The sequence below is a fragment of the Lissotriton helveticus genome, chromosome 8 (assembly GCF_964261635.1).
Source record: "Lissotriton helveticus chromosome 8, aLisHel1.1, whole genome shotgun sequence".
Lineage (NCBI taxonomy): Eukaryota > Metazoa > Chordata > Amphibia > Caudata > Salamandridae > Lissotriton > Lissotriton helveticus.
The window spans coordinates 107,583,488-107,603,115 of record NC_136069.1 but is presented as its reverse complement, the minus strand read 5'-3'; the positions used below and the strand labels follow the sequence as shown (position 1 = coordinate 107,603,115).

General features: G+C 45.7%; 1 protein-coding gene across 1 annotated transcript in view; it reads left to right on the top strand.

Moving 5' to 3' along the window:
- The window catches only part of LOC144772418 (E3 ubiquitin-protein ligase TRIM39-like), a 196,528-nt gene that overhangs the window by 139,563 nt on the left and 37,337 nt on the right, over positions 1–19,628 (top strand). The window contains exon 4 of the mRNA XM_078656713.1: positions 1,485–1,507. Within this exon, the coding sequence (XP_078512839.1) occupies positions 1,485–1,507 (23 nt within the window). The remainder of the gene's footprint in view (positions 1–1,484; positions 1,508–19,628) is intronic.

The following is a 19,628-nucleotide window of genomic DNA, read 5'->3' as shown; positions in this document are numbered from 1 at the left end:
CGGCTGTAATATAAGCATGGCCGCCGGTAATATAAACTTTCTGAATGCATCTTAGGGTCCAGGGGGGCAACACCCCCATAGAGAAACTGCAGAGGGTGGATTTAAATCTAGTACATCAGGGCTAGGATTTTGTGATTGTTGCCCCCGTATGTCATGGTTTTCCTCCCATATGCCAAGAAGCATCTCCAATGAGCTAGTGCCAGTATTTTGCCACAGTTACCCCCACGCCAAAAATGACCTAAAGTGTGACAGTAGCAGTAGTTTTCACAGGTGCCTATTCATGCCAACAATTGCCTCCAGTGTGCCAGTAGCAGTGGTTTTCACAAGTGCCTATCCATGCCCACAATTGCCTCCAGTATTCCAGCAGTAGACGTTTTCTACGAGTCCCTCTATAAGCTGCAAATTACCTTCAGTATGTTAGGGCCAATGGCAGACTAGCAAGCATTACATCATATCACTCACATTTACTCAACCACACTCATTCATTCTCACTCCGTCTACCTCACTCTCACTCATTCTTACTCTGACACCATCATACTTACTCATACTCTCTTGCTCTAACTCTGTCATTTTCACACACTCTATCACTCATTCTCTCTCCTTCATTCATACTGACTCTAGGTCTTACTCACTCATACTTTATCACTCGTGCACTCACTCCTATTGTCTCTCATTCTGACTCACTCATGCTCACTGCCACTCATTCTCACTTATTCTCACTCACTCCCTTTTAGTGGCTCTCACACACTACCTGTCACTGACACTCACTTTTACTTGCACACACTCATGCTCACACTTACCAACAGACTCACAAACACACAACCACACTCTGATCCCCAAGCACGTACCCTACATACATTTAAAAGCATTTTTTTATTTAAGACATCTGCCACAGAAGTTGTCATTCTAGATCCTTGTGCCCCATTTTCTATTACACTAACAGTTATTAATAATCTATTATTCACTATTAGTTTAATATAAAACTGGCAGAAAACATAGGTGGAGCACGGCTCTCATAAGGGCAACTTCCTCTCTGTACTTGGTACTCATTTTGCTACCTCTGAAGCCAGAGGTCGCACAAGCAGTGTCAGGGGTCACAAGGGGCAAGCCTGGAGTCACAGCTGTAACCCCTGGCAATCCCTAAATGATGCCCATGCATGTGACCCTGTTGAGAACATCATACGATGTGCCAAGTGACCTCATTCGGAATATCAGAATGTGCTGTGTTTTGTGACTCCATTCAGAATGACACTGTGCTCTGTCATTACCATTCTGAGTATCAGTTTGTTATATCCTGTGATCCCATTCAGAATATCACATTTTGTGCTTAATCATGCGATACCCGAGAATGTGCTATGTCATGAGACCCCAGTCACTGTTTTCTAACCATAGATAGTTAAGTGTTTCACTCCTAAAAATACTGCCATAACTTTGACATCTCCTGTGGAAACTGATTTCACTGTGTTTGTTTCTCTGTTTTGCAGGATGTCAGAAGCACCTTAAGCAGGTAAGTCTGGTTTATTATCCTCCTGTCAGTGTGTAAGGAGCAGGTCTCAATGCTGCTGTGTGTAAATGCCACTCTGAGCTCACACAAAGTGTTAGGAAACTTTGAGATCCTCATAAATTCACTTTATATTCTCAAAACAAATCTTAAGTCCTCATAAACCTCTCCTGCAACATCAGGAAACTCTCTTAAATTTTCTTAAGTCCCGGCAAGTTTTCAACAAACTCTTTTGAGTCTTGAAATAATTGCCACAGAAATGAGCTGCTGTCTTCATAAAACATATTTGTATCTTTAAAGCTTAACTGAAGTAGTACGAAAAGTACCCTGAACATACAGAAAAAGCAAGCCCATTCTGGAAACGTCCCCCAGATGTTGCTCAATCCAGAGTTGGGCAAAAACTAAGTCATAATGTCCTAACTATACAGACACAAATGGTGGCTATGCTCACAACAATTGCTGATCCAATTTTCAGCACTATTGTTAGGGATGTTAGAACATACACATATAACTTCATGTGGGGTACAGGTGCTACCATGGTACTACAGACACCCTGCCACCTAGGGGTGGCAGGGTGTCTGTAGTACCATGGTAGCACCTCTACCATGGTACACCTTCTTAGGACAATGTCCTTGGCAAAAAATATACAAAATAATAAGTACTAGAGAACACATAGAAATTCCATTTAATAAAGAAGTTGGTCCTAATATGAAGTCCATCAAATTTTTGTTCTTTTTTGTGAAGTTATTTTATTCCATTTGTAGTTTTCACAATGTTCGGTTTATATATAAGCAGGAATGGCCAATATCTGGTCTATATGAGCAAAAGCAGCTGACACGTGTTTCGTCCATTGGGCTTTGTCAAGGCTGCAGAAATACAAAATACAAACATTGGAATGGAACATCATCTCTCATGAAATCTTTTACGTAAAATTCTTACGAGTCAACCTCATATAGCAGTGAAGAGGCGTTGGAAAATAGTGACCTGAAATTAAATATGCTGGTCACACTGCACTGAGGATATTGTGTAAAAATGCATGATAGCGTCAGCTCACCCAAAGCGATAAAAAGTGGTACCGATGCTAGGTGATGTTGACCGAAAGATGAGAACACAAGGAAGGGGGCCATAGAGAATGCCTGTATATATTATAATACAAGCGAAAAACTCAATTTTGCATGCATTGTGCTTTCTTAGATACGAAGAAATATGTGTATTTAGTGTTCCATTTTGCATGCAAGGATAGAATAAACATTAGTAGTGAGATTTAATAAAAATATAGAATACCTGAGCGCCCTGTAGTAAGGACAATGTCCAAAAGTAGTCTGAGAGATACAGAGAAGATCTTTTCAGAATCTATTTAAAATATATATACAATTGTGTGTATATGCGACCATGCTGAGGAAAATATAGTAGTGTGCGGAAAAGTAAACATTAGTTCACCACAAGGAGAGCGAAGTCTCCTCGGATGTAGAAAGGGAAGTGCAAAGAACAACATATAAAAGTAGACCAGTTCAGAATGGAAACTGGTCACCCAGGGTAAACAAGGGAAGTGATTCCATGTGTAGTGCAATACAATGAAAAGGGCAAATATATGAATATTTGTCTTGCGAATTTCCTAGTGGAGTGGGAAATAAGCAAGAAGCATTTTATTACTGACTGGTGGTGATCGGTCAGTATAATAACAAAAGAGGCCATCTAGGGAAACCTACCAAACCCACACATTTCTAAAACCTAGAGACCCGGGAGAGTCCAGGGAGGTATGGCGTGCCTGGATCTCCCAACGTTTCCCTAGCCAGAATACCCTGCAATCTTAAAATGTTGGTGAAAAAATCGGTGATCCTACAAATTCTCACACAGAAATTTGAGAAAAAGTTGGACTGACACAAATTTCCTAACACTCAGCGCTCCCACAGGTCTCCAAATAAAAAAATGATACCTCACTCATGTGGGTGGGTCAAGTACCCACGACATGCAAGGGACCAAAAATATTGTGGAGACTTCAAAGTTACCCATCATAAAACGACCTGGTTTTGCAGGGAGGGTACATCTGGGTTTTTGCCACGGGGCTCACGGCCATCAAGGGGAACCTACCAAACCCACACATTTCTGCAAACTAGACACCTTGGCAAGTCCAGTGAGGTATGGCTTGCGTGGATCCCTCAACGTTTTCTTACCCAGAATCCCCTGCAAACTTCAAATTAAACAAAAAAAATCACTTTCTCTATAATTTTTTGCATGGGATCACCGTGCCGGCACGAATGTCCTACCACCCAACGTTCTCCTTGTTCTCCCGCAAAAAATTATACCTTACTTATGTGGGTGGGCCAAAGGCCTGTGACTGGGAAGAGCTAAAAACATAGGGCCTAAAGGAGTAGCACCGCAAATTTTAAGCGCTGATTCTGCATTAGAGAGCCACACAAGTGAAGTATCATTTTACTCGGAGACCAAGGGTGGTAGGCCATTTGTGCCGGCACAGTAATCCACACAGAAATGTGTGGAAAAAGTGATTTTTATAGCTAAATATGATGTTTGCAGGGCATTCTGGGTAAGAAAACGCTGGGGGATCCATGCAAGCCATACCTCGCTGGACTCCCCAGGGTGTCTAGTTTTAAAAAATGTGTGTGTTTGGTAGGTTTTCCTAAACCGTCACGAGCCTTGTGGCCAAAAAAACAGGTGACCCCCCTGCAACACCAGGTGGTTTTATGATAGGTCATTTTGAAGTCTCCACAGTACGATTTGGGCCATTTCCTGTTGCAGCCACTATGCCTACCCACACAAGTGAGGTACTATTTTTATCGGGAGACCTGGGGGAAGGCTAAGTGGTAGGAAATTTGTGTCAGGCTGGTGATCCCACAACATTCCCACAGAGAAATTAAGTAAAATGTGAGTTTCTATAGCTATATTTGTGATTTGCAGGGGATTCGGGCTAGGGAATCCCCTAGCCCGATCCATGCAAGCCATACCTGCCTGGACTCCCCATGGCTTCTACTTTTCAGAAATGTGTGGTTTGGCAGGCTTCCCTAGATGTCCTCTGAGTCCGGGGCCAAAAACCCAAGTGCCCTCCCTTTGCAAAACCAGGTATTTTTGTGATAGGTGATTTTGATGTCTCCACAATATGTTTTGGGCCCTTGCCTGTCCCGGGTACTTGACTCACCCACACGAGTGAGGTATAATTTTTATCAGTAGACTTTGGGGAATGTGGGGTGGGTGGAATTTTGTGGATCCACACAGATTCCAGAACTTTCCATCACAGAAGTTTGAGAAAAATGTGTGTTTTTTTTACAAAGTTTGAGGTTTGCAAGGAATTCTGGGTAGGAGAACCTGGTAAAAGCCACACAAGTCACCCCATCATGGATTCCCCTGGGTGTCTAGTTTAAAAAAATGCATAGGTTTGCTAGGTTTCCCTAGGTACCGGCAGAGCTGGGGTTAAAAATCTACAACTAGGCACTTCAAGGGTCAGTTTTCACTGTAAAAATATGGTGTGTTCACATTGCGTTTCGGGACGTTTCCTGTCACAGGCACTAGGCCTACCCACACAAGTGAGGTGCCATTTTTACCGGGAGACTTCGAGAAACATAGAATAGTAGAATTGTTTTTGCCAATTGAATTCCTATGCATTTATCCCTTCCAAATGTAGGACAGTGTGTAAAAAAAGTATAATTTTCAAAAAAGTCTCCATATGTTGTTCCCATTTCGGAAATACATAGTTTACCTCAATACCTATTTTTCATTCTTTATAATTTACCAAGTGGTTTGCTGTATACCTGGAACACAATAAAAAACCATAGCAAGGCGCAGCTCATTATTGGCTCTGGGCACATCGGATTCTTGGTGAGCTTACAAGTCCTATATATCTCCACAACCAGAAGGGTCCTGTGGATGTAACAGTATATTGCTTTAACAAAATCTTTCATACTTGAAAGAAGTTACAGGTGACAACGTTGGCACAAATGGCTGAATTTTCAACTCATTTTCAATGTTTCCTATTTTTAACTGTTAGTTTCTTTAAGAAAACCTTGAAGATTCTACACAAATGACCCCTTACTGAACTACGAGTTCTGTCTACTTTTAAAAAAAATGTATCGCTTTTCAGTATCCGGTATTGCTTTCATACCCATTTTTCCCAATAACTGAAAGGAGGTTGAAAGCACAAAAAATAGCAAAAATGGGCTTTGTCTCAGTAAAATGCCAAAACTTTGTAAATATATGTGGTTTTCTGACAAAAGTCTGTCGGTCCCTGAAAGCTGGGAAGATGGTGATATCAGTACTACAAACCATTTGTTGATACCATTTGCAGGGAAAAAACAGACGCTTTCATCTGGAGCATGTTTTTCCCATTCTTCCCCAAAATTAAAAATGTAGTTGTATTTTGGCTAATTTCTGGGTCCCATCCAGGGGAATCCACAAACCCTGGGTACCTTTAGAATCCTCCGGATGTTGTAAGAAAAGTACCCAAATTTGATGTGGATACTTTATATGGACAAAAAGTTACAGGGTCCTAAGCTGGAACTCCCCCAAATAAGTGCTCAGCACTGGGGCGGGGGGGTTGGGGGGGAGCCCAGCAGTTAAGGGGTTAAAAGTGACCAAACATGTCAACAAACATATGTTCTTCATGTCTTGGGTTGATGACATCCACAGCAATTCTAATATCATCTAGCACTGCAAGGAGAACAGTTCTAGTGTTTCTGTTTGAGTGAAATCTGTCAACTAAGGCGGTGTGAGATTCTAGAAAAGTGCAGCATTGCTTTGCCGCATCGGACTCACTAATATTGGCAGCTGCCAGTAAACAAGATACAGAACAAAAGTTAAAAGTATTAAGAAGAACAAGCCCAGGTTTTACCCAAAAGTAGACAGGCTCCTATTTCTTTATTCCTGCTTTCCTTCAGGCTAACAGTCGCACTTCCATAAGCACAACAGACATCTGCTGCTGCGCTGAAGATTGTTGGACTCGTCAGTGAGCAAAAGAGAGGGTGGGATTGAACTAGGGTGAGGAGACCGATTTGGAGCTTGTTTTTTATTAGAAAGAGGGATTCATCAATTGAGAAATGATGTTATCTGAGAGCAGTAGGACACAAACATGTCTCTGGATCATTTAATTGAGGTTTTACATGGAAAGAGACTTGGGGGGTAAGGGCCAGTCCTGAGAAGGATAGATTCCTGCAAACTCTGCCTGATGTTTGTAGACATTCTATGATCTCATGAGTCCTGTCTCTGCTGTACCCCACTTGTAGTCTTGTGCCCTTGTCTATGTTGTACCCTCCTCTAGTCTTGAGGCCTGGCTATGCCATCCCCTCCTTGGGTGTTGTAAGGCTTGGCTGATGTCTCACTTGTCTTGCTCCATCGTATTCCTCCTGGTGTCTCTTGAGACCTCGCTCTGCTGTCCTTTCCAGTGATCTCAGGTACTGTCTTGGTTATACTCCCCTGTAGTCTGACCAGGCATTTCTCAGGTGCACTGGACTCTGCCCTCACAAGGTATGGCCCTGTTTTATCCTCATGTGGTCTCATGCCCTGGTCTCTGTTGTACCCTCCTCCAGCCTTGAGGCCTGGGTGTGCTCACCCCCCCCCCCGGGTATTTTAACGCCTGGTTGTGGATTTACTGGTCGCGCTCCATCGTATTCCTCCTGGTGTCTCAAGAGGCCCGGCTCTGCTGTCTATCCGTGTGATCTCAAGTCCTGTCTTGGTTATTCTCTACAGGCTTGTCTGAGGTTCACTTTTCTGTGGTCTTACAGGGTATGGCCCTGTTTTACCCTCCTGTGGTCACAAGTCCTAGCTCTATTTTACCCTCATGTCCTCTTGCAAGGACTGAAACTGTTGTATGCCTTGTAAAATTCCTATCAGCCCTGACTCTGTTGTACCCTCCTGTGCTCTCTTCAGGCCTGGCCCTGACTCTGTTGTACCTCCTCCAGTGGTCACACTAGGTCTCGCTCAGTCATACCTCCTCCTGTGGCCTCACAAGGCCTGGCTCTGTTGTACCTCCTCCAGTGGTCACACTAGGTCTCGCTCAGTTATACCCCCTCCTGTGGCCACATAAGGCCTGGCTCTGTTGTACCTCCTCCAGTGGTCACACTAGGTCTCGCTCAGTCATACCTCCTCCTGTGGCCTCACAAGGCCTGGCTCTGTTGTACCTCCTCCAGTGGTCTCACTATGTCTCACTCAGTCATACCTCCTCCTGTGGCCTCACAAGGCCTGGCTCTGTTGTACCTCCTCCAGTGGTCTCACTAGGTCTCGCTCAGTCATACCTCCTCCTATGGCTTCACAAGGCCTGGCTCTGACTCTGTTGTACCCTCCTGTGCTCTCATCAGGCCTGGCCCTGACTCTGTTGTACCCTCCTGTGCTCTCATCAGGCCTGGCCCGGACTCTGTTGTACCTCCTCCAGGGGTCTCACTAGGTCTCGCTCAGTCATACCTCCTCCTGTGGCTTCACAAGGCCTGGCTCTGTTGTACCTCCTCCAGTGGTCACACTAGGTCTCGCTCAGTTATACCCCCCCCTGTGGCCTCACAAGGCCTGGCCCTGACTCTGTTGTACCCTCCTGTGCTCTCATCAGGCCTGGCCCTGACTCTGTTGTACCCTCCTGTGCTCTCATCAGGCCTGGCCCTGACTCTGTTGTACCCTCCTGTGCTCTCATCAGGCCTGGCCCTGACTCTGTTGTACCCTCCTGTGCTCTCATCAGGCCTGGCCCTGACTCTGTTGTACCCTCCTGTGCTCTCATCAGGCCTGGCCCGGACTCTGTTGTACCTCCTCCAGGGGTCTCACTAGGTCTCGCTCAGTCATACCTCCTCCTGTGGCTTCACAAGGCCTGGCTCTGTTGTACCTCCTCCAGTGGTCACACTAGGTCTCGCTCAGTTATACCCCCCCCTGTGGCCTCACAAGGCCTGGCCCTGACTCTGTTGTACCCTCCTGTGCTCTCATCAGGCCTGGCCCTGACTCTGTTGTACCCTCCTGTGCTCTCATCAGGCCTGGCCCTGACTCTGTTGTACCCTCCTGTGCTCTCATCAGGCCTGGCCCTGACTCTGTTGTACCCTCCTGTGCTCTCATCAGGCCTGGCCCTGACTCTGTTGTACCCTCCTGTGCTCTCATCAGGCCTGGCCCTGACTCTGTTGTACCCTCCTGTGCTCTCATCAGGCCTGGCCCGGACTCTGTTGTACCTCCTCCAGGGGTCTCACTAGGTCTCGCTCAGTCATACCTCCTCCTGTGGCTTCACAAGGCCTGGCTCTGTTGTACCTCCTCCAGTGGTCACACTAGGTCTCGCTCAGTTATACCCCCCCTGTGGCCTCACAAGGCCTGGCCCTGACTCTGTTGTACCCTCCTGTGCTCTCATCAGGCCTGGCCCTGACTCTGTTGTACCCTCCTGTGCTCTCATCAGGCCTGGCCCTGACTCTGTTGTACCCTCCTGTGCTCTCATCAGGCCTGGCCCTGACTCTGTTGTACCTCCTCCAGTGGTCACACTAGGTCTCGCTCAGTTATACCCCCTCCTGTGGCCTCACAAGGCCTGGCTCTCTTGTACCTCCTCCAGTCGTCTCACTAGGTCTCGCTGAGTTATGCTTCCTGTGGTCTCATAAGGTCTCTCTCTGTTATACCGCCTCCTGTGGTTTTGCCAAGTCTTGTGCTTTTACACCTCCTCATGTGGTCTCACTAGGTCTCACTCTATTGTATCTGTATGATATTGGGATATTAGTTGATGGGGTGAGAACACCATTCAAGGAACAACCACAATCCTTATGAGGGTGAACCATAAAAATCCCAAAGCAATTTAGAAACATAGAGTTTATTTAAATAAATGAAATGATACCAAAAGAACCTGAATCCAATCAATAGAACCAAAGTTATTCATTTTTAAAGATGTTAGTAGAAATAGCGCCAAGAAATACAAAGCCCAATTTCAAGTATCTGGTCACGGGGAAGTGGAATATAGTTACAAGGTCAGGACAATAGCAATGGAGTGTAGATTTGACTCAAGGACTATGGTAGTCCCACTAGGAAGTTACTTTCTCAAGTCCTTGCAACGAGCGCTGTTCTGGGTGGCAGAGGCCTCCCATTGGCAGTCAGCATGAATGGTTGTTGTCGTGGTGAATATCAAGTCCCGCTGAAGCTTTGCATTGCTGGTCCATTTGTGGCACATAGAAATGGCTTTGCAGCCAAGAGGAGCCCAAAACATCTGTTTCTTCACCTTTTCTGCAGGAGGCGCTTCCACTGAAGCCAGCCAACGGTCCAGGACCTGAGGTTACCTGTTGTGAATCAGAACTCACTTTAGACAGAGGTCAACAAAAGGCTCAGGCAGGTCCAGGCCAGTCAAGTTGGGACTGGTCACACAGGGCATCAGCTGACCATCCCTTGTGATGAAGGCAAGCAGGTCCAGTCCTTTTTTTCACACAGCAATGCAGTCCTTCCAGCAGCAGGGCAGTCCTTCTGAATCTTCCAAACTAATAGGAGTGTTCTGATGGTATGCTTTGAAGGTCCCAGTTTCATACTAGTGTCAGCTTTGTGTGGGGAAATTCCCCAACGAACCCTAAAGCTAGTTCTGGTCAGTTCTTCCCCATCCCCTGGTCGTGTCTCAGAACTGTCCAAGGTGACAAAGGCAAGGACAGCCTAATGTTAGGTTCCCTTCTGTGTGCTGCAAGCAGATTCTTTAGAAATGTAGTTAAGGTAGGGTCCAGCTTTTCCCCAACCATTCTATCAGGAAGGTCCTTTCCCCTCACATGCTTTGCACAGTGTCTGGAAGGAATACACAACCCACAATACGTGAGCCAATCGCAGTCATGTAAATGAGGACACTGGCATACAGGCACAAGTGATTTGAGCAGAAAAATGCCAACTTTCTATAAAGTGCAAAAATAACTTTCTAAAAGTGGCGTTTTCAAAATTGTAATTTTCAATTAAAATGTATTTGAGTGTAAACATATTTCCCTATCTGTCCCCAAACTGAAGTTATCACTTATTAAGTTTAATAAGGTATCTCAGTGTTAGCATATGGGAAAGATGGGCCTACGCAGTGTAAAATGAGATTTTCACTGCTAGAATATGTACAACGGAAACACATGTCCTACGTTTTCAATACAATGCACCCTGTCCTTGTAAGCATTAACAAGCATTTAGGAGTAGTGTGGCTCACTGGTTAGAGGCGGCAGACCCGAGAGCAGAAGTCGGCCCGGGACCAGGGTTCGATTCCCGACGCGGCAGGGTCGTGGACCTTGGTCAGCGGACTCGATAATTCTCGCTTCGGTGCCTACTCTAATCAGGGATCACACTCGGCAACTCTGGGCATTAGCTTGCCTAATCTCCACAACGGCCCCACCAATTCCGGGGATGCCTGGCTCCACCTTGGGAACTCCCAGCAGGGACCATCCCACAGGGAAAGCAGGACGGGTTCCCCAGAGTTGTACAGCGCCGGGACGCCCCGTTGCTGGGGCAGCTGTGCGCTTTACAAGTATACTACATTACATTACATTACATTTGCAATGCAATAGGTCTAGAAATTTGCAAGAGTTAAAGCTATTTGCGGTGTAAATGAGAATCATTAACCCTTGTGCTTTGCTTTACAGTGCTGTGGCCTTTGGGACCTTATAAGTGTTTAGCAATGCAGTATATTATCCTGGGTGCTGTGCCGCCAGGGACTAAATAACTATACAATTACTAAACACTGGGTCCTGCAGTCTGATTCAGGAATATACGTGTGCCCCCGGAATCATTTATGGATGCATCCCAAGGCCTGAGGACCTGTGATGTCTAACTGAAATGTGATTCCTATGGCTGCCTCCCCGGCTGCAGAGGCTATAAAACAATAAAATATACATTTGCCTTTACCTGTCCTGTCTGGCAAACGCCATGAAAGGAGGCTATCTTCTGATTTCTGGTAACTGTAAAAACCTGTCTCTGTATCTTTTCGAAGACTAAACAAAACTAGTGGCCCACAAGGCGCGTAATACAGGGTTTTATCTGTCAGGTTATATTTATTTGAAAAGTTTTATAATGTGCGAATATGACCCAAACGGGTAGCAGTGCGCTGTACAAAGTGGCGTAAGTATGAGTACAGCAACAAAATGGATCAGAAGAGATAACTTAACAATCAAAATGTCAAGAGGGGAAAACACAAGGTCAAAGGGGGGCTTGGGGAGTCAGCTAGATTAGTGGGACCAGAATGGTTTCAGCAGAGAAGAAACATAAAACCAATTGAAACAGCACGTTAAAAGAGAGTATCCAGACCGGAGAAAGAAGTAGATTGAGATAATATCCATGTTAATCCTGTTGGAGGTCATTCAGGAGCAGCCCTTTGACATGTTTTTTGAAAGAGGCAGTAGATGAGTTGGTTCTGATCTCTGGGGGAAGAGTGTTACATACTCTTAGAGCAAGACCAGAGAAAGCCCAATTGTTAGTTATTTTCTTATTGAATTTGGGAGGATTCAATAATAGGGTGTTAGAGCTTCTGAAGTTCCATCTCGAGCCAGATATCTCAAGTTTTTTGCCATGTAAAAGGGGTGTTGTGATGAATAGCTTTGTGCATCAGGCAAGCTATCTTGAGCCTGATCCTCACTCAATGGTCAGCCAGTTTAGTTGCATTAGGTCTGGCGTAATGTGGTCAAGTTTTCTAGAGCCTGTGATGAGTCTGGCCGAAGTGTTCATTGTGGCTCTAAGTGGAGTTTTATGTAGCCCAGCAAGGTCACCAAACCATATTCCAAGTGTGAGATAACTAGGGATTGTACAGCTGGCTGGATGTCCACAGGAGGAAGGAAAGGCTTGATTTTCCTAAGGATGTTGAGCTGAAGATTGGCTCCCCTAAAAGTAGGCCTGATGTGATTTAGCATTTTTAGGTATTTGTCCAAGGCTATACCTAAAGATTTAGCAGAGTCAACAACCTGCGGTGTGCAGTTAAGAGTAGAAAGTTGTTTTAGCCTGTCATGGGTAGGTGCAGAGTGTTTGGGGGGCAATCAGAAGGAATTCAGTTTTGAGAGTATTTAACAATAGATGGTTATGAGTTAACCATTGTTGAGTTTTTAGGAGTGCATCATTTAGAGTTTTTTTGTCATCTGGAAAGGCGATCTTCAAATATAGTTCAGTGTCATCCGCATACATATGGTACTGGATGTTAGACCGTTTCAAAATATCAGAGACAGGTTCCATAAAAAGGTTGGAAAGATTGGGCGAAAGTGTGGAGCCTTGAGGTACTCCATTGGTGACCAAGGGATTGGTTAACTTTGATTCTTTGGGTGCGGTTCTCTACGAAAGAGGCAAACCAGTTTAACATTGGCCTGAAAATCCCATCCTATATTGAAGAAGAGCAATTAGGTTTTCATGTTTAATAGTGTCAAATGCTGAGGACAGGTCAAGAATTATCAGAAGACAAGGGACATTTTGATCAAGAGATCTCAAGGTGTCATCAACAATGTGAGTTGGTGCTGTTTCAGTACTGTGCCCTGCTCTGAAACCCAAGTGGTAGAGGTCAAAGAGTTGAAATTTCTCAATATGGCTGCAGGGCTGTGTGTGGACGCATTTCCCGAGCAGTTTAGCTAGAGTCATGATACTGGTGATCGGACGGAAGTAGTTAGGATCAGCTAAGTCGGCATTGGGCTTCTTTGGGATGGGAGTGGCTTGACCCGACTAAGGCAATCTGGAATCCTTCTATGTAAGAGGGATTCTTGGATGATCCGGGACCACAGTGGGAGGATGGCTGAATTGAGATCTTTACAAAACTTGGCTGGTAGTGGATGGCTGAAGGGAGTAGAAGGTTTTAAGGACACCATAGATTGGAGCAGCTCCGTGTCATCTGGAAGAAGAAAAGTATTCCAAGATGCGTTGTTTTTGGGAGCGCAAATTATGTGAAAGGAAGGTGCGCTCACTGCAGGGGGTTCCGTAGGTTCCTCTAATGATGTGAAGGAGTTTACAGGGAGCAAATGTGGAGTGGTAGGTTGCAGCTCAAGTTCAATTTTCCTTGTCTTTTCAGAGAAGTGTGCTGGGAAGTCCTCTCCACTAGGAAAGGAGATCACATGTGTCGAGCTATGGTTGGTAGAGTGGTTAGCTTGCTGTTTGATGATTTCGAAGAGTTTCTTGGGGCTGTTTTTAGCGCTGTCAAGCTAAGCCCTGAAGTGATCGGTTTTAGCATTGCGAATATGTTTGTTGTATGCGCTTCTCATCTTCCTTAACTGATTGAGGCTGAAAGTGGAGAGAGAGTTTCTCCAAAGTCTCTCTGAAAGCCTACGTTTGCAACGTTCATCATTTAGGGAGCTATTGAACCCGGGTTTGGATTGTTTGATCAGAAAACTTTTGAGTTGCTTAGGCGCAATAGAGTCGAAAATACAAGTCATATGGTTAATGTGGTGATCAGTTAGGTCGTCCAGATTGGTCATGTTAGGGGGTGGCTTAAGACTATTCTTGCTGATGGATGTTAGATCACTAATGTTGATGTGTCTCGGGTTACGAGACAGTTGTTTGATTTTATGTGGTTGGCCCTGCCTGTGCATGACCTTTTTCCAGGATGCAGAAAGATATTTGGTGATGATCCAACCAGTCACATGGTAAAATGTCCTCAAGTTGAATGATGTTGTCTTTAGCTATAATAAGGTCGATATGATGAGGTAGAAATAAAGGGCCAATTCACAAAGGTAAACTGCGATGAAAGTCTAACTTTACACATTTTAATATTTACAAAGGGCCTTTACGAGAAGAAAAGTTAGACTTTTGTCTCAGTTAAACTTACATTTTGGTCTTAAGTTTAACTGAGACCAAAACTGAGACTAAAGTCCAACTTTACTACTCGTAAATGCCCTTTGTGAATTACGAAAGTTGTGAAGTTAGATCTTTGTCTCAGTTTACCTTTGTGAATCGGGCCCAAAGTGTCCAGCAAATCCCAATACATGTATAAGTCAATGCTGATGTTTGAGTCAACTCTAATTTAAAAAGGTTCAAGATCAGTAATTTAGAAACCATGAAGGTTTATTAAAATATTAAAGTGCAATACAGAAGGTAAAACAATAGATAGTTTCAATTGCATAATAAATGAGTCATTAGGAAAAAAACAGCATGAACAAAATAAAAAAAACTGGTCTAAGTCCAGAATATGCAGCAAATCAATAGAGTATCAAAAAACATCCCTAGTGGCTCGGGAAAGAGTCTAAAATATCTCTCTGGAACACCCGTTAACATGCATCCTTTTGTAACAAAATTAACCATAACAGCAACTTATTATTTTAAAAAATATATATTTTTATTTGCATTTTATCAAAACTCAACAGTACAGACGTGAAATCAGCAGTGTACATTACTCTACTCCCACACCCACCCACCTCAGAGCCCCAATTTTCGGTCACAGTATATAACATCTCAGTTCAAAGTCCATGGATATACGGCACACTGTTCTCATCTCATCCCCCCCTGAGCTCTCTTGTCTATGCTCTTGCACCCGGATAATCAGATTGTCAATTTCCTCCCCTTCACAACTCCCCATCCAACCCGTGATAATGTCGCCATTTGGACCAGACCCGTCAAATTTATTCGGGCACCCCCTCGCCTTATGTCACTCTCTCGGCCGCCATGTAAAGGTCTAACCCTCTTCTCCATTCTTCTAATCCTGGCGGTTCCGGGGACCCCCAATACTTCGCTATATCTCTTTTCGCTACCACAAGTGCAAGAACCAAGAAGGTGAGTAGTGGGCGTGGCAGGTCTACCTCATAAGTCATGACCAGTAGTGCCAGCTTGGGCTCCCGTTGGAGCGAAACCCCCAAAACCTCCCCATGTTCCGTGAATATGTGCGTCCAGTAGCTTTGTATCGTGGCACAAGCCCAAATGGTGTGATAAAAGTCTCCGTCGTGCTGGCTGCATCTAAGACAGCGCGAATCGTCTAGTTTCCCCATTCTGTGGAGCCGCACTCTATCATAGTAGGTTCTATGTAGCACTTTAAACTGAATAAGGCGCAGTCATGATTTAATTGCCACCTCCCGGGGATGCATTAACACAATATCCCAATCTAAATCGTCCATTCCGCCCACCTCCGCCTCCCACGTCTGTCGAAGCCTTGCCAGATCACCTAGCATATTGTTAGTTAAGGTTTTGTATGAGAGGGAGACCATTTTCCCTTGTATCGGTTCTTGGAGGAGCCGTCCCTCCAGTGGTGCATATTCTGGGATATCGTGTAGTTGTAGGTTCTGGGCCTGCCACGCATGTCGTAGTTGTGTGTACTTGAAGAGCTGTGAGTGGTGTAGCCCAAAGTCAGACTTTAGGGCCGTAAAGGATTTCAACTCCCCTTTGGCGATCACGTCTCCTATAGTGGAGATACCGATGTCGTCCCACCTTCGGAAGCCTCGTAGTTTCTTGAGCTCCGTTAACCACTGGCAGTGCCATAGCGGTGTCTGCCAGGTGGGCTTCTTCTCCCATCCCATACGCTTCGTGGCCTTAGTCCACGCTGTTAGTGTAAGAGTCGTCGCTGGTAGGAGCGGTGCCCGGCGTGTACCCCCATATAGATAGTATAATAAGTTCTGTGGCAATAATTTAAGCCTCTCTAGGGCATAGGTGGGGTGGTCCGCAGAGGCATGAAGCCAATTGTTAATCGGTGCCATGTGTTCTGCCCAGTAGTAGGCCTCCAGGTTGGGGAGTGAGATCCCCCCACTATATTGGTGGCGTTGGAGCGTAGTCAGGGCCACTCTAGGTTGCTTACCAAGCCAAAGAAATGCCCTCAGGTCCGAGTGGATTTTGGCTATTAATTTCGTCGGAAGTGGGTAGTATTCGTCTGCAGGGCATACAGATATTTAGGTAAAATGGTCATCTTGTACATGGCCGCTCGGCCTAGAAGCGTGAGTGGGAGCTGTCTCCAGTGGTCCATCTCCGCCACAGAGTTCAGTATGATCCGTTCCAGGTTCTTTTGGAATGAGAGCGCCTTATCGAGGGTGATGTATATCCCTAGATATTGGAAACCCTCCTTCCTCATCAGCAGTTGCCCTGGCAGACTCCCCCAACAATCTTGCCCCCTAGGGTCGTATAAGATCGATTTGTGCCAGTTGATTGTGTATCCCGCCCTTTTACCGTAGTGTTCCAATTCCTGGAAGAGCTCCGGGACCGTGGTCTCCGGTTTCGTAATATACAGAAGGGCATCATCTGCATAGAGTGATATCTTTTCTTGCGCAGGGTCTGCCATATTTCTTTCAAAACCAGTGATACTCACATTTTGACGGATCCTGGCTGCAAGTACCTCGATTATCATGGAAAAGAGGAGGGGGGATAGGGGGCAACCCTGACTGGTCCCTCTTTGGATCCGGAATTCACGTGATAGCCTACCATTTACCCTCACTCTGGCTCTTGGTGTCGTGTAGAGGAGCCGAACCCACCTCTGAAACTTTGGGCCAAAACCAAATTTATGTACCACAGCATAAAGGAATGGCCAATGGACCGCGTCGAAGGCCTTTTCCGCGTCGAGGGAAAGGAACCAGTGTGGATCGTCCCTCCCCTGTACTTCCTGCAGCCAATTATGGGTACGCCTAAGGTTCAATCTGGTGGCCCTGTCTGGCAGAAAGCCTGTTTGGTCCAGATGTATAAGGTCTGGGATCACCGACCTCAGGCGGAGCGCCGGAATAGTCGCTAGCAGTTTCACTTCCGTGTTCAGGAGGGAGATGGGGCGGTAGGACGCACAATCCTCCCGTGGTTTGCCCTCTTTATATATCGGGACAATCGTGGCCATAGAGAGGTCCGGGGGGGAGCCCTCCCTCCTGGTAAACCCCGGCAAAGAGTCCCTTTAAGGGGCGTGCCAATAGGTACGCAGTGCATTTAAAAAAACTCAGCTGGGTAACCATTCGGCCCAGGTGTTTTACCCGGTCTCAGCCTGGCTACGGCTTCAGAGATGTCGTCCAGTGTGATGTCTGCTTCCAGCACCAGCAGAGCCTCAGGGGACAGTGCGGGCAAGTCCGTTTGTGCCATATAGTGTAGAGCGTCCTCTCGTGTCCCCAAGTCCCTGGCGGCGTAGAAGAGTTCGTAGTGTGTTGCGAATGTTTCAGCTATTTGTGCATCAGCACTGACAATCGTCCCGTCTGCATTCCAAACATGATCTCTCCATCTAGCCGCGTGCTCCTTTTTACTCAGCCATGCTAACAGCTTGCCCGACTTATCCCCCACATCATAGAGACGATGAAGGGTGGCCATGGATTGGGTTCTCGCCTCGTTAGTAGCTAGTTCCCTGTATTGCCTCTGGGCATCTAGCAGTCTCCTAAGGGTCTCTGCGCGTTTCGAGCTCTGGTAGTCTCTTTCTAAACCCAGTATAGTCTGTTCCAGTGTTGTGACCTCGGCTTGGAGTTTTCGGCGTTCCTCGCCCAGTCTGCTCTGTTTCCTATCCCTTGATACCGGCTTCAGGGCTTCCCAGAAGGTGACATCTGACTCTACTGTGCCCTCGTTTTCGGCCACATAGACCTTGATGTCTCCTCTCAGGCCTCGTAGGATAGTCGCATTCTGAAGATCCCATGCCGCAAGTCGCCAAGTGGTCTCCAGAGTGCCCTGGGTGCGTCCTATTTTCACAAACAAAGGTGAGTGGTCAGAGATGCCTCTAGCCTTATAGTCTGTGTGTCCTCTACCTTCAAGTACTGTCTGGACATAAATATATAACCTAGCCTCAAACACCTTATGGGCCCCTGAGTAGTAGGAGTAGGCTATCTGGGTAGGGTGCACCATAACAGCAACTTAAATCGCGCAGTTAGCATAGGGTGTGCCAATGTACTGCATGTTGTCCAATCAGAATACAAATGTAATACGTCATTCAATGCCACCATCCTAGCACTATCTCTCTAAGACGATAATAATTAGCTCTCCTTGACCTTAAGTCATCGGACATTTTAGCACAAATCTGGCCACATAAACGATATCAGCCTTAGAAATGGATAGAACTACAGCGAGTGAGCAGGAAGAGGCAGTGAAAACCAACAATTCAAATAAAATGCAGCGTATCCACACAAAGCATCAGGGTACATTTTGCTTTGAGCGGTGTCACTGAGCAATAAAAATATGGCTCTTTCCCAATCCAAGATGGAGTCGGAGCCTAATTGAGGCCTAATTCGCATATGTCAAGAAAACACAGTTCTGTTCTTCACTGCATTTTCATTTCAAATTAATAACGCTCATTTTACAAAGGGAACATTATTTAAACTGAAAATAACACCAACAGGGTAATACATCTGCCAAGTGACACCTCAACAATTTTAAGTGTAAACAAGCTACCTAAAGTGTGACCTATCATGTTTCTCACATAACCTTTACACATGAGCATGCAGACCAGCAGTGTCAGATTTGCTGTGATGTGAGTATACCTGGAGCCAGTACCACACCCAACTCTGCCTACAAAAGGCATAGAAACAATAATACTCCTCTCCAAACCCTAATATGGCTCCTTCTGTAATCCATACGGAGAGCAACAAGGGCCACACTAATGGCCGATAACATAACATTTCAATCTTCAAGACTTCTATATTGCATTCCCTTTCTCTTCCTGCTTAAATTCTAAGCGCCTCATTTATGAGGTTTTGCCGTAGAGAGCGAAGCAGGCCTTCCTGCTGCGCTTTTCTACAGCAAAACAAAAGGGCAGGAATACGCCGTAGCTATAAGATACGGCGCATTCCTTTCCTTTTCACCTGCGCCTACGCACAATGGGCTGCAGTGCGCCAACGCAGGCACCTTTGCACAATGGTGTAAGGGTGCCTGCGATACAGGGATGATTATTTTTGTACAGGAAGGGAAACCTTTGTGTACAAAAATAGTCCCCTGAGGCTTTTCCAAGCAAGGGGAAATAAAAATATTTCTCCCCATTGCGCCTCCCTTGCGCCTCCCCTGGGGAGGCGTAAGCTTTTGGCACTGCCTCAGATTTACGATTTCTCGTAAATCTGGGGCAGTGTCAAAAGGCCATGGATGTTGCTGGGAACGCCCCCAGCAACACCCATTGCACGCACTTTAACGCAGAACACTGCGTTAAAGGGACTGATATTTATCAGGCAGCATTAAACCAAAAAAAAGTGGGTTAGTGCTGCCTGATAAATATCACGCAGGCAGCTGCGCCACGGAACGTCACAAAAAGTGACTTCCAGAAGTGCAAGGAGTCTCATAAATGAGGCCCCAAATGTCTTCAAGACAAGCATACATCACCCAGTTATGATTTTGATGACACAGCACT